Below are 24,969 nucleotides of genomic sequence, written 5' to 3' on the forward strand. Positions count from 1 at the left end.
CTGGAACTGGTGGGAGGGGGCACTTGGCTATTTTCCAGGACTCTTAATAGGTTGCTTCTCAGGATCATGGTTGGGTGGGTAAGGACACCCATCCAGGGTGTCCAGGGACAGCCTCTTCCAGGAGTTCTGCAAGCAAGCTGCTCAGGACAGACTTCCCAGCAGCTTCCTGAGATTGAAGGTGGGTAAGCAGGGACGTCTGGATAATTCCAGTATAGCAGAAGCATGGGCAGAGCTACCTCATGATCTCCCAATGACCTTTGCAGGACAGAGTCACTCAAGAGTGGGTGGCCCAGGTATCTCCTAGGGTCATGGGAAGGTGAGTGGAGCTACCCTGCTAGTTCACAGGGCTAAGCTGGCTGATCTGTGGGGGGCAACTTTCTAGAATCCTGAGTGAGGAATAGGCTGGATTCTTTCCCGAGGGCCAGGCAGTGATACGGTAACCTGGTACCTTCCAAACTGGGCTCAGAGCCTCTTGTTTATTCTTTCCTTGCTGAGCAAAGTCCTCCTTGATTCAAGGTTGATCTGGAGAGATAGATGAAAGGTGCAGTATGCTTAGTTCTCTTCTTTAGATGACCATTATGTATCTCTGTGTTCCACAATGTTTCTGCCCACACAGCACTCCAATAAAATAGCTGTTTTTCTTTGTGTTGGTTCTTGTGTGAAAGAAAGTACAGGAGGCACCTCTAGTTAGCCATCTTGCTTACATCACCCTTAGGAGTCATTTTGAATAGCAAAACCATCAACAAAAAGCACAAAAATGTGAAAACATGACACTACATAGACTACACTAAAACAAGGAATCTTGTTTAACCAAAGTGTGAACTTGGCAACACAAATTTTCTGTGTGTCCATACGTGACTGTGACAACGCCAGTGAGCATTGCCTTTGAAGTTACAAATAAATTTTAGTGGGCAGATAAATTCACAAATATGATATCTGGGAATAGTGGGGAACAACTATACATAATTCATTTGTAAAATATTCTAGAAAACACTAAAACCTACCTAAAGAGGCAAAAAGCAGATCAGTGGTTGCGGATGGGAATGAAGGCCAGCAGGGAGGAAATACAAAGGAGCAGAGAAGACTTTTGAGGGTGATGGATATACTCAGGATTGTGATTACTTCACAGGTGTATAACAAGTTTCACATATGCAAAATCTTATCAAATTGTAACTAACTCCATGCTATTTTTTGTATCTCAATGATCCCTCAATAAGGCAGTTAAAATCAAAACACCTACATCTTCTCAAATGTGCCACACTGGTGGGAAAGAAGAGGAGGCATATTTATGAAATTTAACTCTGAGGAACTCCTGCTCTAGGGGTGAAGGAAAAGCAGTCAAGGAATCACAGGTGACTTGATGTTCCAGACTAGGTTGCTGGGTTGATGATGTTCACAGTAATGGAACAGGAAATACAGAAAGAGAACTAGGTTTCTGGAGGACCAAGACTATGCCCTTTTGAGGTTCCTGACCTGATTTCAACTGTTTTTTTCCACATCGAATCACAGAGTTCTCCCAGCTGCTGTCCCACTGGTAGCAAACATGACCTTCTTGACTCTTCTACACCAGCTCATCTCCCCAGTGATAATATTTTTCATGGCATCCACACTTTTAGTCCTCTCTTTTAATCTCTATGTTCAAAGACTCCTGGTCACTTTTGCTCATTATATCTAGTACAAATTTCTTGGCCTAACTTTTGAGGCCTTCCAAGAGTGTGGTCCCACCTGATTATATTTTATCTCATGTACTTTTAATTCTATGCTCTGCATTTAAATTAGGGTGGCTCATCTCTCCAGCACATCCCAGATTAAGTCTCACATATGCTATTTTTTCACCCCTCTAAAACTTACCAGTTTATCACAATTGAACCTGTATCCTCTAATATGTGCTAATTATGCATCATCTCTAGCCACTCATTAGTCAACTAAAGTGATCAAAGCACTGATCTTGGTGCTATGAGGTGATGAAAGATGAAAAATAATTTCTGGCCCCAAATGTGCAGGGCATGGGCAAATCCATAGTATCAACTTTGTCAAGTTGTCTGGGTGATCAGAGAAAACATCAGGGAAGAGTTGCTATCTGAGCCAGATCTTGAAGGCTGAGTAGAATATAGTCACATGCCATTTAAAGATGTTTGGATCAAGGACAGACCATATTATAAAGCAGTGGTCTCATGAGATCATATCACTGAATGACTTTATATTAGTCTTAGTTTGTGTAAATACATTATGATGTCCGCACCATGATGAAATTGCCTAACGACACATTTCTCTGAATGTGTGCCTGTTGTTGTGTGTCCTATTAATGTTGAAAAGTAGACAGTTTCACAGGTGAAGAGAACAGAAGCCAAAAGCAAAGAAGCAGAAAATGGCAAAGTTGTACATTTCACAAAGGCAGGGACCTTATCACACATAACTTAAATCTGTCGTGACAAGTAGGGTAGTAATCAGCACACAGTCCATACTTAGTAAGTACTTGGTGTGTTGAATTAGTTATACTTGATTTTAAGTGGTTTCATCTAGCTTCTAAGTGAATAATATGTAACAAGTGAGGTAGAGAATCTTTTATAAGCAGGAGTTAAGTGGCATGAATTTATGCCACTAAAGCCGAAATTGAAAGGATAATTTAAAAATAACTTTAATGGCTTTTTCTCAGGCAGTACCTGTTGCAGTAGGAGCTAGTCCCTGACTGCTCAGATATTACCTGTGCAATAAGCTGAAGATAATACCATCTTTCACATCAGTTTAGTTAAAATTATGACATTTGTTACTTTTTAGATGAATTACAAAAGGGCTCATTATATCCATATTACATTTACAACAATCTTAACATATATTAGATTTGTGACAGTAACTGACACAGTTTTTACATTATTTGGGATTTCACTGAAAAACAATGTCTATTCTGCTAATGTAAAAATAACCAGACTTCAAAAGTAGTGTCATTTTAAATTTTTACACTCAAATTTCCAGGTAAAAAGCTCTAGAATAAAATAAAAACTTATGAAGAGCTATAACTTTTAAAATTTTTTATTTTTAAAATTTCTGGGGGGACTAAACCTAGGGGTACTTTACCAAGATACATCCTTAGTAGTCCTTTTTATTTTTTTATGTTCAGGCAGGGTCTCACTAAGTTGCTGAGCTGGGCAGTCCTCCTACTTCAGCCTCCTGAGTTGTTGGGATTACAGGCTTGCACCACTGTGCCTGGCAAAAGGTATAAAAGCTGTAGACATGCCCATTTTATAAGCTTCTAGTAGTTCAACTGTGAGTGAGTCAACCAGCACATACCATTTTTAGGCTAATAAAATCAGTGAAATCACTACCCTAATTTTGTATGTTACATGGATTATTGACAAAATATCTTGCTGTGTAGTAGATGTACAACTTGGAAAAGGAATTAGGGATTATAATAACATAGGTCCCTAGCAAAACCATGCCTCCTTACCACTAGAGCTGAAGTCCACAGGCCCAATCCATTTGAAAGCTGGTTTACGGCCTCGCTCTTCTGTTACATGCACTTTCTTTATCAGAGCCAAGCTGGTCAGAACATTGGCTATATCATAGAGGCGCCGTACCTTTGCTTGAAGATATAAAACACAATTATGGTCATGCCTTCTGTGATACCATTAAATTTCATTTATCTGGCAGGTAATGTTTCTCGGACATCATATAAACCTCAAAAGGAGTGGGGTGGGTTGAGACCAATGGCTCTGTCATGAAAGCACCCAAGATTTATGCATCTGATGTATCTGAAGACAAATATTAAGGGAAGGTCAGTGTGTCCTTCCATTTCCAGAATTTCACACCTCTTGGAAGGGAGCATCTGGTAATAGGCAGGGAGCACTGTGATTGCAAAAATACCAAGGGAGGAAATGATTAAGGGCTTAATAAATGTAACTCTGACATGTGGCACATCAAGAGCTTTTCCTGAGTTTTCTCTCAGCAAGAGGTTGTGGCACCTGCTTCATAGGGAGCTGGCCTGTAAAAATGACAGGGATTCCCCAGGGCTTCCTGCAAGGCTGCACTCCTGGGCACACATGGACTCAAGGTCGTGAGGTATAACTGTGCTAAGGACAGCAGTTCCTCATCTGGCATTCTGGCCACGCTGCAGTGCATTCTCTGAATCTTAAGTTTGGGAAAAGACTTGAAAAATGCACATACTAGAGGAAAAACGATGAAGTACTTCTACTCAAGAAACTAACAGGTATGAAATCCACTTGACCTCAGGGTTTAGGATCAAACAAAGGCATTATATTATTGTCTAGAAATATCAAGTTTTCACCCTCATCCTAAGTGTTAGATTTTATCCAGCCATTTTACCCACAAAGTAGCTATCACTCCAGTTTGAGGGCGTGAAGGAAAGGGGTGGAAGCTAGCAAATAATGAGCTCATGACTTCCCAGAGCTTGGAAAGGCTGCCAGGAGCCTGGGGCACTGGCTCGACTGGTAAGGAGGATATACTAGGTGTGACATTTGGAAAATATCTGCCCAGAAGCCACTTCCCACCACCCTGGCCCTGGCCATTCCTCTGTTTCTTACCTGTAGACAACTTTCATCTCCACCCTTCAGAAGAGTAGGCAGGGGGTGGGGAAAAAAGGGGAAAGAAAACTCAGACATTCTGTCTCTAAAGAGAAATGCAAAGTAATTCATACCCTCCCTGACCACTGATCTTGGGATGGCATTCTGCTTCTACTGTCCCCTGTAACTTGAGGAAAAGGCTTCTGACAGGAATGGGAATTCAATTTATGTGACTAGCTTATCCTCACAGCAAAAGTACTTCAATGAACACATTCCTCAAAAATAATGTTTTGTTTTTAAATATCAGAGGCAGAAAATATCAACATGTGAGATCCCACCCTTTTGTGCTAATAAATGGATTGAGGTGAAAATTCTTACTTTTAAATTTACTATGATCTGGGGTATCTTGGCTTTCTTCTATCAGTATCTTGGCAGCCACATCCAGAGTAACAATCTTGGTTTTGGAGACAAGGAACAGCATGACAAACTTCTGGCTCATAATTCTCAGAGACTTATCTTTTCTACTGTTTGCAGATGCTACAACGGGAAGGAAACATGGAATTTACCACATGAAAAACTGTTCACAGTTTGCCACAACTATCTAACTCCACTGGCATATGGAAAGATCATCTTTGTCACAGGCAGAAGCCTACTGGACACACATCACAAAACTCAGCTCATAAAGAAATAAGAAGGATTTTCTTATGGCCTCTAAAATTACTCTGAAGTAGCCATAACCTGTTATGTCTATTTAAAACTGCTCTTAACACTTCATACTTATATGTCATACAACAGAATCCATGTGGTAGTTTTCCTGAAGAATATTTTGAAAAGATTAATGTAGATAGATAAAAAGAGAGGGTAGGGATCAGGAATGGTTTTCAGATTGTCAACTCTCCTTTCAAAGGCAAGAACTCCATTTTTATTTTTCTGTGCTCACAATATCTAAAATATGCCCTAAAACATAGTAGGAGCCCACCTACTCCAGGAGTTTTCAGCAACTGGGGAACAGATAAGCTCTATGTAAACAGACTCATTAGATGCGTGACCTGTGGATGGCATGTAAACCATCCCTGGCAGACGGCTGTGTAAGGATAAGTGCTGCCTCATTGGGTGGGACCAAAGGGCCTGAGGCTGTGAATCTAATGAAAACCAGGCCCATCCTTCTTTCCATGTCTCATATTTCCACCTAAAACATGAGCAATACTCGTGCTTTGTCACCTGGGCAATAAGGGTGAGGGTGAGAATGATGAACATCAATGGCAAAAATAGGAAGAAGAAAAATACTAGATGGGGGAAGACAAGAACAATGCAGATACAAATAAAAAAACCTGCACAAAACCAAGAAGGGGTTGTCTTTTTATCAATACTTTGTTAATGAGGCGCTTTTCTGTGTAATATACGCCAACATATAATTTAGGAATCAAGAAGATAACTTCAAAATAAATTCTCATAAAAAGAAAACAGAATGGGGCCATCAATCTATAATGGGGGGTTGGGACTGTAGCTCAGTGATAGAGCGCTTGCCTTGCATGCACGAGGCACTGGGTTCGAGCCTCAGCACCATATAAAAATAAAGGTATTGTGTCTAACTACAACTTAAAAAAAAAAAAAAAAAAACTATAACGGGGAGCACTCTTAGTGATCTATGGTCCAGACACCAAACACCAAATGAATTGCCACCAGATGGATATTAAGTGAGGTGGAGCAGGCAGCCTGGTTGGGAAGCCATCTGTCTCCTTTTCTTCAGTAGAAAATAAAGGGACATCTCTCTCTGGATTATCAATCTGGCACTTCTCATCCTAGTAGTGAATCTCTTCAGAAGAGACCACTGCCATTATTCATGAGGTTACAATGGACTCACAAGAGGGATAGTCAGGTTCAGAGAAATCCAGTAACTGTTGATCTTGGGAATCTGGACAACCATCTTTCCTACGTTCTCCAAATTTATAATCCATCAGATCCAGTTCCTTCTGTTGGAGGTAGGCCATCTGCTCTTCATATTTCTGCTCCTCTCCGAGTCTCTGGAGGGTCCTCAGGGTTTTTGGTAGGCTATGCCGTCCGTGCCAGCCATACTGATTCTTGGCCACCCGGCTGACCAGATGTAGTGACTCTAGCACATTTACAATGTCATAGATGCGTCTCCTTTCCACACCTGTTTGAAAAACAGAAGCCAACAGACATCATGTAGATGAACATTTTTGGGTATAAATTCCTTGAGGGCCTGGACCATGTCTGTGAACTACTTTGTATGGTGCCTGCTATAATGCCCATCAGATGTAAATAATCAATAGATTCAACCTGTAAGGATGCAAGAAAAAAGTTATTTTCTTGATCTAGTCCTCAAACAGACCTCAGCTAAAATACCCTCCTCAAGACGGTAAATAGTTCCATTTGTGTAACATTAATGGTATAGCACCTATTCTTTAGACCCATTAGGCTAACCACACAAACATTTCTGCACATTAGAACTGGTGGTATTGAATAATATGCGTAATAGCATGTCTACTGGACATATGATGAATGGATGATTGATTGTGGCTTACATTCCCAATTATACAAACTATAAAATAAACTAGCAACTGCCACTTTATTATTGGGCAATACTATCCTTTCTAAGGTATGAATGATGTAAAAATATAACCTTGAAAACTTTTTTTTTTTTTGGTATTGAGGATTGAACCCCAGGGGGCTTTACTACTGAGCTACATCCCAGCCCTTTTTATTTTTTATTTTGAGACAGGGTCTCACTGAGTTGCTTAGTTGCTAAGGCTGGCCTTGAATTTGCAATCCTCCTGTGTTGGCCTCCCAAGTCACTGGGATTACAGGTGTATGACTAACCTGGAAAACTCTTAATGGCCCAGCAAGAAATAGATGGTAAAAGGGCTTTGAGTACCCTTTTAAAGTTACTAGAGGAAGCTATAGCCAGGGCTGGAAGAACATGAGTCTCCTTTTTCTCATCATGGCTACTGTCAACTCTCCCTGTGTTCTCATTCATCTTATCCTGCCAAGCAGTCCAACAGTGAAGCACAGACAGGATGACTGCTGCAATCATTAGTTTCCTCCCAATTTCCCTTCACTACTGAAGGAACTAGGATTCTGAGCTACCCACTGAATTGCCAAAAAAAAAAAAAAAAAAAAAAAAAAAAAATCAATGAGGAGGGCTCTGGGGTCAGACTGCCTGGATTTGAATCCTTGATCTAGCCCTTACTAGTTGGGTGATCCTGGAAGTTATTTAACCTTTCTGTGCCTCAGAATTTATCTCATAAAATAATGAGGATTAAATGTGATCATAAATGTAAAGGGTCAACAGTCGTGTTAATTTTCTCTAAATATTTTACATGGCATTAGAGGTACCTAAAATCCCTGCTAACATAAGAGATCACAGTAGAAACAGATTTAAAAAAAAAAATCTCATGTCTGTGACTCATTCTGTTGTGCAATAGGCCCCCAGGCCACTGCTCTTTTTTGCTCTCATCTAAATATCCATAACAAAAACCTTACAGAAAACCAGTCCAGCTACAAAGATTCCCTCTTTCATTGCACATGCCAGGAGCTGTTATATAATCAGGTCAGACTCAGTGAATGTAGCTCTGGGCCCTTCAAAGATTTAATGTGAGAAAGCCACCAAATTAAAAGGAAATTCTGGAGTTGAGGGAAGTTCTATCACATGCACAAACAGGCACTTCACGATCACATCAGAACCTTTCAGCTCATGACCCTGAAAAATCCGTCCCACTCAGTTGCTTAGGCTTTGGTGCCAGATGCCTGCTAGAAGGTGCTGGCAGGACCAGCCAGCAGTCCCCTGACCAAAAGTGCCTGGTTCTTTATTCCAGTCTGTTTCATATATTAACAGATCTTATTAGAGTATAACAATCTATAAACCTTCCCATTAGAAATGTCATGTGAATGCAAGTGAGACACCCCAGGGCCAGCCATATGCCTGGCTTTTTTGTTATTCTGTATTTGATAATAAGCTGTTAAGTCTCCATCTAGTGGCTAGACATCCCAGGCAAAATAAAAGAAGATCCTGACCACTTGGAGAATAACACATCTTTATAGCATGTTGTTTTGGTGAAAATCAAACTAGTAGTTACCTGTCTGCTTAATCACTCACCATTTGAATCTTTAACTGGGGGTTGACACCCTAAAAAGTTCCATTTCACAGGTCTTCAGACCTGAACGTTACTCTGAGGGCTTGCTCTCTCAGAAAGGTTTCCCCTGGCATTCAGTCTTCTTTTTCGTTTGTATTTTTAAAATTTTTTTTAAAGTTATAGATGGACACAATACCTTATTTTATTTACTTATTTTTTAATGTGGTGCTGAGGATCAAACTCGAGTGCCTCACACATGCTAGGCAAGTGCTCTACCACTCAGCTACAAACACAGCCCTTGTTCATTAGTACTGAGGTAGTCTTATTAATTCTAGTCATGAATTAGTTGTATAGTCACGGACTTACCAACTATTGCCATGTTTCCCTTAGATTTAGTTCCCTATGGAGCTTATTGAGAATAACTCTCAACCTAGTAAAAGTTTCAGAGGCTGTGCTGTTTTCCACTTAAAGTCATTCCCACTTCTTTAAATTCTTACCCATAATATCAGTATCAGATCTATATGGCACCAGAATCGGGGAAATAAACCATGGTTTTGCAGCTTGTAACTGGGGTGTAGCAGGGAGTTTAGATTTACCCCCAGAGGATGGTCACCAATGAAATAGCTTCTAGGAAAAGGTCCCATTCCCAATTTCATGTGAATAGAGGTGGCATGCTTACTCAGCAGGTCAGGACAATTACAGGCAATAGGAAGCTGTTAAAAAAAAAAAAAAAAAAAAACCTCTGGAGTGCTGCTCCAGGCAGCCTTTTATAACATAGAGCTCTGCAGAAAGATCTGCAGCGCAGAGGAGAGAAGAAGTCCACTCTTCCATCCTCCCTGTGACCTGGAACATCTCTCTCCAACATCTACTCTTTTTTCTACAGTGACATCAGTCAAGACCCCTGGATGGAAGCTGGATACTTCCTTTCTAGTGAGGACACTGGATGAGCTGTTATTTTACCCTTATTTTCTCTAAGACTGGTTTCCAGAACCCTGTGCTTTCTACTGGCTCTTCATCATGCCTCTGTCTACCTGGCTCATTTTCTTATTTGATTGCCAGAAATCCTAGAAAACTGCATTATACTTCCAGGTTTCAAAACAGATCCCCAACCCCAGCACTCTTATTTCTTCCTAGCTACAGAGGCTAACAGGACAGTCGGGGGGTTGGGGGAGAAGGGAATAATCTAGTAAGAACTGAGTAGAAACTATTCCATATAATAGCAAGAACTACCCATGCCAGAGACTAAGTTAGGCATGTTATCCCATTATTCCCATATTTGCAATGTCTCTGCAAGGTCCCTATGGTACAGACAAGAAAAGATTAACTTTTGAAAGCTTTTATAGCCTATAAATTCGAGAGCTGGGCTTCAAATCCAGCTCCATTTGACTCAAAGCCCAGCTCATGGATTTCCCATCACATCCCACTGCCTACTCATTATCTTGGTTTCCAGCAACCAAAATCATCTTCTTAGCTATCAGCTTGAATAATTCAAATTGACAGTGATCTACTGGGACACATTTTCTGGGCTATGAGAGAGACAGAATTAAGAAACAAACAAAATATTGGTCATTTATCTATTTAGTTGATTTCTTCAAAATGCTTTTCCTCTTGTATACAAAACCTTATTTTTTAAGGGGACACTGACACCTTCAGCTCATTGTAACGTCTGTATTTTTAGACTGTCAACATGATCATCCTGAATCCAACTGCAATCCACGTCCACTAGGGGTCTCTATTCTGAAGCAGCTGTACACATATTATAGCCTGTATAGCCATCACACATCATACATGCTCATGCCACGTGAACACGGGTATTCTTCTTTGTTATGAGGTTTAGCTGTTTATGTCCAGATGTGCTTTTTCTAGTTTGACAGGCTTACTGTGAATATCATGTTATAGAGTTTTAAACCCAATGCTCTTGCTCTCAAATCTTGTATAAAGGAAAAAAACCATTTCTGTCTGATCTCTTAGAAGCATTATTAAAAATACAAACTAGAATAATTCTAAATATTTTCTAAGTCTGTCGGAAGATGGATTTAAAATGAGATGTAAATTTGTTATGTAAATCTCAAAGAATGTTGCCTCTTACAAAAATATATTTTAAGGTTTAAAAAAAAACCCCAAACAAAACAAAAAAACTGAATTTTTATTTGATCTAAGAGGCTTCCTGGAATGAAGAGAAATTTGATGGTGATGAAGAAAGCTCTGCCTGCTCTGCTGTCACCATCCTTGTGGAGAAAGCATTCTATTTAGTTAATAAAAGAAGCCACCTGAAATCTTCTGCTTGCCCAAGGAAACCAGTTTCCCACTGTAACTGGAGACAGGCCTCCAGGTAATCTGGTGATACATACCAAGACTGACAGCAACTTCATCTAGAGAGATGGTAGTTTTCTCAGTTGACAAGGGATAACTTGGATAGCGAGCTAGAAACTTCTGGCACAGCAGTCCTAAACTTTTCTGTTTTCTGCTTGGCCTTTGCTTTTCAAATTCATCCACAGCACTGTCGCCAACATCAAGCTACAGAGGGCACAGAACGGAGGGGGTAAATGTCACAGTTAATATCCTAAAGGAGAAATTGTGGTGGCTGGTATCAGCAAATGGGGGTTGGGGTGGGGATGATCCCAGTCCACACATTTGAAGATTCTAGTTAAAATACAATTTTCTTAATGTTTTCCCCATTGCTTTCTCTGGACTGAAGCTGTTCACCTTCGCAACACAAGGCAGACTCTATCGTTTAAAATTTTTTTAAATGGATCATGTAATCATATATAGGTTATTTGCTTCACCATTGCTACAAGCATACTCCTCAGATCAATGGAATCAGCATCACCAGGAGTCTGCTGGAGATACAGAATCTCAGGCCTCACCCCAGACCTGCTGCACCAGGATCTGCCATTTTAAAAGATACTGGGTAATTCATATTCACATGTAAATTTGAGGTGCATTGTGCTGCACTGTATTTCCTAACTGTTGTACATTTTACAATCAACTAAAGATTGATGAAACTGCATAAGGGTCATTAAATAATATTCTTTTTTCTTATTTTTTTTTTTTTATTGTAAGTATACAAATACAAAAGCATTGTCTCATCAACCCACATTTGAAAAGGCCCAAGAAAGTAAAAGTGTTTTCAATGAATGGATATAGGAAGAAAAGTGGTTTGATTATTTTAAGAGCTTCAGAAAAAGTATTTGATGGGCTGGGGTTGTGGCTCAGTGATAGAGACTTGCCTGGCACTGTGAGGCACTGGGGTTGATTCTCAGCACCACATATATACAAATAAGTAAATAAAATAAGAATCCATCAACAACTAAAAAAAATTTTAAAAGAACACGTTTGATAAACTTCATTCATGATTTTAAGAAAAGTCCTTAGAAAACTTGGAATAGGAGAGAACTTCTTCAATGAAGACCATTCATGAAAACCCAAAAGCAAGAATCTGTCTTAATGGGAAAACCCTGGAAACATTTCCTTAAAATCAGGAAAATGAAAAGGATGTCCATTTTCACAGCTCCTCTTCCACACCATACTGGAGATCCTACTCAGTGCATGAGAACAAGAAAAAGAAATTGAGGCACAGGAATTGGAAAGGAATAAGCAACATTTCCATTATGCAGAAGATATGAATTGATAAGACTGTTTGCTCAAAAAAAATCTCAAATTACTAAAAAAAAAAAAAGGATTTAGCAAGGAAGCTAAGTACAAGACAATGTATTTTAGAAATCAGCTGCATTCCTATATAACAGCAACAGAAAATGAATTGAAAAGATGTCATTTTCAATAGCAACAAGACTAATAATGTTTTTGTGGTGGAGGTTGTTGCTTTTGGCAGTACCAGGGATTGAATGCAGGGTCTCACACAGGCAGGTGCTACACAGTGAGCTACACCCTCAGTCCTTTTTAAAATTTTTGATTTGAGACAGAGTGTCATTAAGTTATCTAGGCTAGCTTTGAACTTGCAATTCTTCTGTCTCAGATTCCCAAGTACCTGGGATTACAAATCTGTACCACCTTGCCCAGCAAGACTGATAAGGTTTTTAAGAATGATTCTGGAAAAATTTATTTGTATAAAATACTAAATCTTAGATCTGAAAGAATACTTAATACTTGGAGAAATATACTATCTCCTGGATACCTTCCTATTCATTTAGTACCACAAACAGATTAAATCCTCTCAAGTTTATATAGATTTAATGCAATTCCAATTAAAACCAAACCTAAAGTATACATGAAAGACCAAAGGGCCAAGAATAGCTGCATAACACATTTGAAGAAAAATAAGTTGAAGGTCCTGCTTTACAATATGGTATTGGTGTAAAAATGGACAAAGTGTCTCATGGAACAGAAAAAAGTTCAGAAACACACACATAAATGGAGATCTGACGTATGGCAGAGGTGGCACAGGTAACTGAGGGAAGGAGGACCTCTCAAATGGTGCAGAGACAAGTGATTATACATACAGAAACACAAAGTTGTATTCTTGATTCACTACACATATAGACAAAGGAGAATATCTTTCTAACCTTGGAATAGAAATAATTTCTTTAAAGAGGCATAAAAAATCACCCTTAAAAGAAAGGATTTATATACAAAGACTATGTTAAACTTAAGAACTTTTGTGCATCAAAAAACAACAGAAAAGGACTAGACAATTGCTAAACTGAAAGAATATATGTGTAACACATACAACTGATAATGATTTAGTGTCAAGAATATATAATCACCTCCTACAAATCAATAAATAAAAGCCCACAATAAAAACTGGCAAAGAACACAAATAGGCACTGTACTGAAGAGTAAAACATGATGGCCAGCAATCATGTGGAAAGTTGCTTAACTTCCTGGATAATGAACTGCACAGTAAGATATAAACTGTATATCCACTAGATAAGCAGAAATTATAAGTTTGACAATTTTGAGTATCACAGAGGATAAGGATCAATAAATGCTTATATATTAGTGGTGGAAGCAAATAGTACTTTAGAAAATAATCTGACATTATCTTGTAAACATTTTCATATTTAATGACCTAGCAATTTCTACAATAGGTACATACCCTAGAACAGTGGTTCTCAGTTTGTTCACAGGATTCCTTTATATTCCTAAAAATTACTGAGGATACTATGGAACTTTTTATGTGGGTTTTATCTATTGATATTCACCATATTAGAAATTAAAACTGAGAAAGTTAAGGTGTGAGAAAAAATCAGTTTTATATTTATATATTTTCAAGTCTCCTTAGTATTTGACTTCATAGAAAATAATTAGAATCTCATGCTTGCTTTTGTATGCAATTTGTTGTAATAACCACATTTTGTAGTTACTGGAAGATTTCAGTATATACTTAGGAGGGAATGAGAGTTCAAATGGCAAATATTGGGGTACTATTATGAAAATAGATTTGAACTCCTTGACCCTCTGAAAAAAATCTTCGGGTCTAGGGAATTGCTTGTATAATATTCTAAGAGACATAAACAGGTATAACATAGCTGCATAATTCAAATTAGTCCCAAACTTCAAACAACCCAAATGGCTTCAGGCAGAAGAATGGATAAATCATAGTATATCCAGGCAATGGGATGTTACACAGCAATGAAAATGACAGAATTATAGCTGTGTGCAAAGACATGAATGAGTCTTAAAGATGTATGCCGATTGAAAAGAGAAGACTGTATACTATATATAGTTTCAATTTTACAAGCCTAAAACCCAAACAAAACAATCTAAGCAATACACTATATAGGAGCACACACATACAATAAGGTGATTTTAAAAATGGCAAGGAAATGATGAATATAAATTAAGGAGAATGGTTATTCAGATGTACATTAATAGTTCCGTTCTGGGTTTGGGGTTGGACGTAGGTAGGTTCCTGGATATTAAAGGTATTGCAAACGTTAAGTGTACTTCATGTCAAATAGTCTATAAAAGGTAATAAAGAACCAGTTTTAAAAAGATATTAAAAGCATTTTAAGGCCACTCAAATTTTAGGCACTTACTTCCTAATAGTAGTGAGTGTATCAAGTGACTGATCAGTTAAAATCTCCTTATAAAGTTTGGGTAGAAAACCAAAAATTTAATTGTTTTAGGGGTACATTAAACAATTAGTCATAACAAGTAGATATTAATAATGCTATCTTCTCAAAGAGGTTATAACAATTGTCATCGGGTGATTTTCATTTTGTTATAGTTTGTCAAGAAAACTTAAAAAACAACTAATATTTTCCTTTGACAGCAAAAAGCACACAATTTTATTTAATATTTATGATCAAATAAAACCAGGGCAGGCCCACAGCTCCCATGTTACAACTGAGTACCTGAAGTACAGAGACTATGTGCCATTTCCCCCAACTCAAGAAGCTAGTGATTTGAACACTAGGCCTTTGAAAACAAGCTCCTTGTGCTTTCCACATCAAATACAACAGAAAGGAAGCCAAAGGACAGCTTAGACTTGAAAGAGGAATTATGAAAATTTTCTAGCTTCAAGCATGTAGGAATTACTCTCAAAACTGTATGATGTACAACTAGTTACATGAGAGAATTTGTTCTACTACCAATGACATGCACAGTAAATTAAATTCATTTTGTTCTATTAATTTCAAGTTGCAATTCAGAACATCTTTTTTTCAATTTCTTCATTTTGGCAAATTTTATAGCTTAAAATATATACCACAAGAAGGAAAAACAGTTAAGTACACTGAAATCTGTAAGAAACTTCTTAACAAATCTAGAGAAAAGTTTGATAGGAGAGTGAAAATCAATGACCACGGAATTTTTGTTTGTTTTTAAAAGAAGTATGGACATGCTGCTTTTATAACTCTGGTTCTTCACAGGACAGGTAATTTAACATTAATAAAGCACAAAACCAATGAACTGAACATCTATCAGCATAATGGGATTTCCCAAGTCAAAAGTACTAAACTTTAGATCTGAGCAAAACTAAAATTCAAAGTTTTTTAAAAAAACTATATTCCTTCATTAAATAAAAATTATTACAATTAAATAAAATTTACGATATTAAAATTTGTTCTGATCAAGGAAGTACGATACAAAGGAGAAAAAGCATTCATTACAAAAAAAAGATAAAGCTTGAGAATTCAGTTATAAATAAAAAGACTTAAGTTTAAATAAGTATAAATATATTTCCACAGCAAATACAACATAAAGGAAGCGAAAGGATAGCTTAAACTTGAAAGAGGAACTATGAAAATTTTCTAGCTTTAAGCATGTAGGAATTGCATGCTTGCATAAATAAACATATTTAAATATTTAAGTATAAACAAAAAGGCATTAGGAAAAATAAAAAAGATATTTTTCAGAAGATTAAAAACTAAGAATTCTGACTTTTTAATAAACAAGTAAAATATTTTCATTCTAACAAAGCCCAAAGGAGCATGATCTTTTTACCTGTAAAGAGTCTGAAAATGCATCATCCTTGTTTTCAATGGGTCTGAACAGTCCCTTTTTCTTCTCCCGGTCCCTTATGTCTGGACTGGCGGCACTAATGAGCATCTTCAGGTTAGCTGTGGGTGTCCATGGCTCTACCTGCTGTCTGTCGACAAGTTTCACTGGAGTAATGGGATTTCTTTCTGGAGTGAAGATTTTTTGCTTTGATAAATCAATTGGTTCATTTTTTATTGGAGTCTTTGGGGCCATCCTTAATCGATCAACAAATATATTCTCCTATTTAAAAAAAGAGACCTTTTAGCAAGTATGAATAAGGGCAGGTGCAGCCAAGAGTAAAGTTTATTCCCATCATTTACTAAGACTTGGAAATACAAATAGGACCATATATTCAGAACTGAAAGGTATTCAGGATTGGATTAATGAAAATTAGACAGAGGCTTCATGGGCATTGAACAGTGGCTCCAGTGAGAAATGGATTATAATCATCTACTCCTTTTAAATATATTTTTCATGGTCTCTCTATAAGAGAAGTCATGAATGTATCTGTAACCTATAGATGCTTGTAATAGTTGAGAATAATGAAGGTCGATATGGGTTAAGTTCACATTGCTTCTAAGGGCCATATTTTTTTGAAAATCTACTTAGAAGTTTGCATTAACTAGTGAAGAATAATTATGCTTTTGTAGTATGATTCTGTAATACAGAAATTAGTAACAGGACCAGTTAAAGAAAAGGCATACAACAAAATACATTTTAAGCCAACCTAGGGAGTTATTTAATGTTTTTCTCCTAGAGCAGTGTTTCTCAACCCATCCATGTGGGGACCAGGTTTATTTTAATTTCCAAACCCCCACATGCTGATACATGATCTTACTTCATAGAACTAATATGCATTTCTCACCATAAGTGATTTGTCACTTAAGTTTGTCACTCAAAATAAGAAGAGATCACTGACTATATAGCTCAGATGTCCCAGAGGTGTTATCAAATTGCTATCAAAGTTTCTAAGTGCTCAACTACCAAGTTTCATTTTTAATTTTTTGTAGTCTGGAAACAGTTTATGGACTAACAGCCCCAGACCATACTTTGAATAGACTTAAATAATCCTAGGAAATATTAAATTTGGGTCCATTATGAAAAGGACTAAATACATAGAAACCGCATTTGGAACTACCAAGTAATTAAAACAAACTTCTTTCTCCTAAAATGTTATTGCCATTCAATGCTAGAGAGAGTCTGTTCTTTCACAGAATTTTCACTTCCTGTCAATAGTGACTCACATGATTATGAAGGTTAATTAAGGGCTGGGGTTGTGGCTCAGTGGTAGAGCACTTGCCTCATACCTGTGAGGCACTGGGTTCGATCCTCAGCACCACATGAAAATAAATAAAATAAAGATATTATGTCCATCTGCATCTAAAAAAACATATATATACAAAAATGAAGGTTAATTAAGTATCTGTCACTCCTTTTCTTATACAGGTATCACTCTATAGCTACTGCAAGCTTGGATACTGGCTGACTGGTAGTTTAAAGTGTTTTCCTAGATGTTAACAACATTGTGAAGAGGTAAGGTTGCTTGGGAGAAACTGGAGTTTGTGTTTGTAAGCCAACTCTTGTTTCTTGGATCAGAAGTTGCCAGCTAGCCAAAGTGATGTTCTGTCCTAGTATACGGTTGCAGGAAGGGAGTGGATGGGGTGATTTCTCGTGCATAATAGCAGTAAGCACCCCAACCCCAGAAGGCTGCATCTGTCCAGCTCTTTTAACTGATCCCTGCTGGTTAGCCATTCTGATAGAGAATTATACAAGTGAACTCTCAAAGGAGATTATGTACTATACATGCATCAACTCCTCAACTAATCCTGTGGCACAGGTGTACTATTTTTCCAGTTTACAGATGAAGAAACTGAGGTACAAAGATTAAATAACTTGACTGCGGTCACATACAATCCCATTCTGTGTAAAAATCAGTAGTATATAAGCAATGACTTTCAGCAAGAAGTTTCTGAAATTCTACATCTAGATATGAGTTTATCTTGGGTGTAAACTGGGAGGAAGGTATCTTTTTCAGAGCTCAAACAAAAGGTACCTAGAAGCCTACTGATCTCCACTAGCACCTCAGAAGGCAGTATGGAAAAGTGATTACGCCTCTAGGATTCAGAACCAGCTTGTCAGCCTCTGCTACTCATCAGCAGCGTGAAAGAGGGCACATTCCCTCACTTCACTATACTTCCATTCTATCCCCTCACTATAAAATTCCATCAAGTGAAAATGAATTTCATAAAAATACTAACCTCAAGGGTTATGAGATAGTCCCTAACACTTAATGAAGCTTAGCAATTACCTTTGCCCCTTTCCCCCTTCTTATTACCATTCTTTCTGGCACTTAAGAGTTAATATAATGTAGCAAATCATATTATTTCACTTTCTAGGTGTGTCTTGTTTCAGTGCACAGGTGTGCACTTGTGGAGCTCAATTCCAGGTGTCATGGTCCTTACAATTTGTGGCACAATGACCTACCTGTCTATTACAAGTGTGTTTTTGGTATAGACATGAGGTGTCTCCCAAAAGCTGATATGTAAAATACAAGAAAGTTTAGAGGTAAAATGACTGGGTTATGAAAGCCTAAACCTAATCAGTGAACAAGCCACTGGAATGGATTAACTGGGCAATAACTATAGGCAGGTGGGGAGTGGTTGGAGGAAGCAGGTCACTGTGGCATGCCTTTGGGGTTTGTATTTTTGTTCCTGATGAGTGGAGCTCTCTCTGCTTCTTGATTGCCATGTCTTGAGCTGCTTTCCTCCGCCTTGCCCTTCTGCCATGATATTTTGCCTCACTTCAGGCCCACAGCAATGAAGTCTGCTGTCTAAAAAATGAGACCTCTAAAACCATGAGCCCTAATAATCTTTTCCTCCTCTAGTTTTTCTTGTCTGGTCTTTTGGTCACAGCAAGAAAAAAGCTGACTAAAACAAGGTGCTCAAAGAACACTATGCATTGATTACCTAATTATTCCAAGAGGTATCCTCATGGTAGAGTGTGACCCAGGCTTGCTGAATGGACAGAGATTTGATCTCCTTTTCTATAGTACCTATCCTCACAGGAACAGTAAGTTACTACTTTTCCCCTAGTGAGAGAGAAATTCAGAATGGATCATTTTTTCATATCCTCTGATCTATTTTTACTACAGTTTAACACTTAAAGTAGAAGAATTAGGTCACATGATCAGTTAGGACTATATTACATTTGCACATCAAAAACTTAAAATGCCAAGCATATTGTGTTCTGAAGTCTTGAGGGGACATCAACTGTAATCTGGTCACACCCTCCTCTACCTGTCCATCTTGTTATACTGACAGTGCAAAGGGCAGAGAAAGGGGCTTAGAATAACAATTTTGTGATTATTGTTTATTGTCCGGCCCCAAGTTCCCATGTGCATTAAGTAAGGCGTTCAGACTAATCTTAAGGACTTTCTAGCAAGGCTGCCTAGCTGTGAAGAGGACACTGGGGTGTGCCCAGATCTCTCTGGGAAGTAGTGACTCATTCCTTCAGCGGCTGGTAGCAATGCCAACAGTAAACCCTTAACCAGATTGACTTGGCTGAAGAGAGACGATTAACAAATCCAGGATCACACCCCTTCCTGGGAGGCCAGGACTGAGTTCAATGGCTGGTAGGCATAAAAGTACCTAGTCTGGTAACTTACCCTAACTTGGGATTACTCCAAGTTAGGGTAACCTAACATTTGCCCATGTGCCACAGGATAAAATCTGACTTCCACCAAGACTGTATTTCAGCTCCACTTCCCCCTTTGTTGAATTCCTTTCCCTCCCTCAGGCCTTGATCCCAACAGCACTGTCTCATAAATCTCCTATACACTAGATCTGCTTGCCAGGAAATCTTACCTGCAAAATCTTAGAAATCACTTTCTCAATTAGCAAGTCTAGAAATGTAACCTATGAAACAGTCCTTCAGTGCTCCAACATATAGGTGAGGTATCTTGGCTTACCTGCCACAGGTGCTATGCTCAGATAATGCAGGCAAAACCACTGTCACTAATACCAGTACTGTGCAATGATGACAGGTTGAATGGGCTGTATGCTGCCACAGAAACAGCTAAGTAGCTGAGAGATCTTGGTTCTAGTCCTGGTTTTCTCACAATACAGCTTTCATAGCACAATCTCAAATAATATATGCAGTCATCAGCCTTGTCAAGGTCCTTGACTGTATGTGACCAACCTTCTTTCCCGTTCCCACTCATGCGTAGCCTACCTTTTCCCCCAACAGTCCACTTGCATTTCTTTAAACCTGCCCTGCACTTTATCTCATCTAAGCTGTTTCTCACACATCAGGTTCTCTTTCATGCCATTAGCCAAGCTTTGCCCATGGAAATTCTATTACTGTCCTTCTGGCTATTGACGAACAACTCAGCTTCCTTCCACAGCACACTTCTAGGAATTATCCACTTTGAGGGCTTTCGCCCACCTTCCTCCATTCTCAAACCACCACAGAAAGTTCCAATCCATGCCTCTCACTTAGGTCACCTCTCAACTGCCAAAGTACATCAATGGTAAAATATCTTACTTGACCTCAATATGGCAGTTAAGAGTGTTGATGACTCTTTATAAAACTTCAGCCCTTAGTTTCTAAAATACCATACTTTGTCTAATGGTTCTCTTTAGACCTCTGCCTCTGTCTCAGTCTGCTTCACTGGTTTCTTCTTTCGCTCTCACAAACCACAGGAGTCACTCTTAGCCCTCCCTTACTATTTACTTTCTCTGGGATACTTCACCCAACCTTATGTGTTTGACTAGAAAGTCAACCTAAACGCTAACAATTCCCAAGTGTGGTTCCAAGGTTAGACCTTTAATGAATTCCAGTATCAGACAACCAGCAGCCTTCTGCACAAATTTATCTACCTATAAATCACATAGGTACAAACATATTCCAAGTTAAACTCACCTTCTTTCTCAATCACTCCCCAAAGATGTGAATACGTTTAAAGAACAGCCATGCCCACTAAGTCAGGGCACTGTTCCCAAACATGCCTTGTTCATTTCTACTTATTTATTATCTCCCTTCCTCTCTATTTGCCTACACCTCAGCATTCATTCCTTCCAGCCCCAGCTCAAGTGTCAGTAACTTCACAAGTCTTCCCAATAGCTCAATCCCTGGCATTCACCTCCCCATCCCAAACTGTCCACTTTCTACTTTTGAAATCACCAAATATATTATAGGATCTTGCATCCCCGATGGACTGGAGAGTCTTATTTAAAACCCCACAACTGGGAGCAGTAAGTTTGGTAGTAAGTTAAAATGATTTATGATTTAAAGAAGTTTCTCCATAAGTAGCCAGAAGATGCATGTATAAAACAGTACTTAAAAAGATCTTGATCCATCTACAGACATCAAGAAAGAAGAAATCTTCTAAATGACATGTGATTCAGCAGGACATGGCTCCAGGTATCCCTCAAAGGAATTTCCAGAAAAAAACAATTGAGCATCACTGGCTTCTGGTCACTGATTTCTTGAACATTTTTAGAATGTCCAAACCTCGTGCAATTTCTTCTGTCTGAAACGTCCATCTCACTTGCTCTTTTCTTATAGGTTGAACTTCCTCATCCAGGAGGTCTTAACCCAAATGAAACCCTCTCTGTAAAACTTTCTCTCTTTTTTTGTGGGGCAGGTAGTGGGGATTGAACTTGGGGGCACTTGACCACTAAGCCACATCCCCAGCCCAATTTTGTATTTTTATTTAGAGACAGTGTCTCACTGAGTTGCTTAGCACCTCACTTTGCTGATGTGGGTAAGGTGACAGTTTAGATATTGCTATGACCAATTTACTTGGTAATGTTTCTTGATGAGACAGTATTACAAATCCCGAGAAAAAAAAAAAAAAAAAAAAAAGAAAGGCTCAGCACAAAACTAGCCATAGCACTATAGACTAACTGGGATTACAGGCAAGTGCCAATGCACCCGGCTCTAACTCTTATGAATTTATTTCTTCCTCCTCTATTCTGCCAAGGCACTTTGTTCCCCCTCCTATTTCAGGACTGCATTAAGTCATAGTACAGTTGGCTAGTTTTATATCTGGGTCCCTGAAAGTCTCTGATGACCAAGGGGCCAGACCTGCATCATATTCACCTTGTGCTATCAGTTTATTTCAGCACAGTATGAAGGGTACATGCTACTAGTGCTTTACAAAAACCCAGTGGGAGTGGTATTATTATAAGCTCCAATATTTGAAAGGAAAAAAATGGACTAAGAAAGATTAGGAGACTCATTACTGTAACCCTAGCAAATGAAACAAACTTTCATTAAAAGATTTTATAAATAAATTTGTTTGAGGTCACAAAGCTAATAAATGAAAGAACAGAAAATGGAACCTAGGATTCTGTGACTCCAATCCCCACCACTCCTAGAAAGCCTTCTTCCTTTATTTCTATAACAATGTGGAAAGGAGAGAAAAGCATCTCAAGGTCTATCTGGGGAAGCTCTCTGTTCTCATCTCTTGCCTTCTCTCTGAGATGAAATGATTCCTGATTATGTATTATATTTCAAACATTTTAATCACTTTCCCAACCTCTTCTGAGTCATCTGAACTTTTCTGCACACTCATTAAAATATCAAAGTGCAACTAGACACACTACTTACTGAGGCTAACTAGAGGAAGAGAAGGGCTTTTGTTGAAGACACTTGGTAAGGAGAAGGACCCAGAAAGGAGTGGGGCACACTGACTTAGACTTTACATAAATACATACATATATTCTTTCAGGGCAGAACCATCCAAATTATGAAGAAAAACAAAAACTTTTGCTCTGAAACTTCTAATGCCCAAACTCTGACCATATCTTAAAGTCTGGACATTTCTACCCTCATATGCCTTAGGTAATTAAAAGAAAGAAAGAAAGAAAGAAAAAAAAAGTCCTCTTTAAAACAATTTTTGGTAATCTTTTTTGATAAAAATCAAATGCTGGGAAAGCATATAATTTTACACCTATCCAAAATTAGTAGCTGTTAAGCATTCTTTAAAGGTCCATATAACCAGAGGTGTTCTGCAACCATTTTCATTGTTGATGTTAAGCCTAAAATAATACCAGAATCCCAGAGACGTTCAATGCCTAAGGAAATTGCTATTCAGTTTTATATTCAAAGTTTCTAAAACTAGGTTTGTTATATCTATTTGCCTCTGCCTAAAAGTATTCAGATGTTTATTCTTAACAAGCTACTACACTTTTCAGTAAGATCATTTGCTGATTTGTGCAACTGTGCTGATGTGGGTAAGGTGACAGTTTAGATATTGCTATGACCAATTTACTTGGTGATGTTTCTTGATGAGACAGTATTACAAATCCCAAGAGATACAAAAAAAAAAAAAAAAAAAAAAAAAAAAGAGAGAGAGAGAAAGAGAATGGCTCAGCACAAAACTAGCCATAGCACGATAGACTAATCAAAGAGTATGTTGGTGGGGTCAGTCACTTGGTCTCCCTATATTATAGGCACAGACCATGCTCTTACAGGGTGAATGGGACAGTTTCTACAGCTGGTTTGTTGGTATGAAGACTTTTGTCAGGATTTTAATAATCTAGCATTTATATAACCACAATAGGTTATTTTCCTGGGAAGTGAGGCTAACGTTTCTATAAAGCATTAGTTAACCCACCCTTAACAACTGCAAGTATTACAAACTTCTGATTGCTGTGTCTGCAATATCTTTGATTTATATAAGTTGGCTCCAATATTGCATCTAACCTGGCCTCTTTCCACTGCACAATGACTGGGAGTAATTTGAAAAAACAGTGCTATAGATGGCTCCATTTTTTAAAAAGCGTATTTCTATTAGGTTCATCAAAATTTATTAAAATGCTTATAAAGACAAATAAAAGTGACGTGCTGGCACACTAAACTGGATTAGACATCACCTTTCCTAGTATGTTAGACATTAAGGTACTTACGTGTACTTACCTTTTGTGCATTTTCCCCATCTTCAATTGTAAAATCTAATCTGGCTTGCCTGGGGTTGATCAGGTCTTTTAGTGTTAAACAATTCACCTCCATCTGCAAGGCACAATTACTTTAGAAAACCATTTTATCATTATTTTCCCCTCCAAAAAGTATTTATTACTCATTTGTGAACATGAACTTCCCCTTCCCTAACAAGTCCTGGGAATTTTCAGGAATGCAGCCACCCTCCAACCACCCTCTCTAAAACATGAACACTTAAAGTATGCTTAGTAATGGGAAGAAAAAAAAAATTTTTAATATGAATTCTTTTTGAAAAGCAACAAGGCAAAATAAAGTTACCAAGTTAAGAGGGTGTTGGTTAAATCTGTCAGAAAGTAGAGGGTCTCTGCAGGTCAGTTAATTTTGGCGCAAAGAACTGGGAGGAATTCGGCTTTGAGGGGTTTTGAATTAGGGTGAAGGAAACCTGATCTCTGGAACAAACCCACTCAGCAATCTCCGCAGCTCTTTCCCAGGCCTCCCAGCGGACCCCAAAGATAAACCCCAGTCATGGGGAAGGGCCAGTACCCTTCACTGAGAGAGCTGGAGGCGACAGAGCCCCGCGCGCGGGTCCTGTGGCAGCACACCTCAATCCCGCGCCAGCCTGGGAAGGAAGGGGGTGGCAAGCTGGCAGCCAGGCGGTATGGTCCCCTTTTCCCCAATTCCCGCCTCCCCACCAGCGCTGGGGCCGCACGCGTACTTACTCCCACTTTGCGAAGGAGGCTCTCTGCCTGTACGGGGACCTCCGCCGCCCCACACCAATGCGGGACGAGAGTGCAGATATCAGCAGTCGGGCGGCGACATCGGCAGGGCAAGGCGAGGCGAGCAGACCCCCGCTCCGAGTGCCCAGTGCTGGCGGGGACCCCGCGGCGTCCGGGAAGCGCCAGCGTTCCTACGCCCCGAGCGCGACTCCAGCCTGTACCGCGGTCCCCGCTAAAACACCTCCACTGGCGCCT

The 24,969-nt window shown here is 38.8% G+C and overlaps 1 protein-coding gene across 2 annotated transcripts in view; it reads right to left on the bottom strand.

Moving 5' to 3' along the window:
- E2F7 (E2F transcription factor 7) overlaps positions 1-24,932 on the bottom strand; it is a 44,127-nt gene extending 19,195 nt beyond the window's left edge. Inside the window, exons 1-7 of one of the 2 annotated variants that reach the window (XM_079142536.1) lie at positions 24,718-24,932; positions 23,978-24,070; positions 16,019-16,294; positions 10,963-11,128; positions 6,382-6,672; positions 4,896-5,054; positions 3,446-3,580 (exon numbers count right to left, since the gene is read on the bottom strand). In XM_079142536.1, the coding sequence (XP_078998662.1) occupies positions 3,446-3,580; positions 4,896-5,054; positions 6,382-6,672; positions 10,963-11,128; positions 16,019-16,294; positions 23,978-24,070 (1,120 nt within the window). In that variant the 5' untranslated portion in view covers positions 24,718-24,932. Of the gene's footprint in view, positions 1-3,445; positions 3,581-4,895; positions 5,055-6,381; positions 6,673-10,962; positions 11,129-16,018; positions 16,295-23,977; positions 24,071-24,541; positions 24,673-24,717 lie in introns of those variants that run through there. The other variant, XM_079142537.1, reaches the window with a different exon arrangement.
- Between the last annotated feature and the right edge of the window lie 37 nt (positions 24,933-24,969).

The sequence above is a fragment of the Sciurus vulgaris genome, assembly GCF_902686455.1.
Source record: "Sciurus vulgaris genome assembly, chromosome: 5".
Taxonomy (NCBI): domain Eukaryota; kingdom Metazoa; phylum Chordata; class Mammalia; order Rodentia; family Sciuridae; genus Sciurus; species Sciurus vulgaris.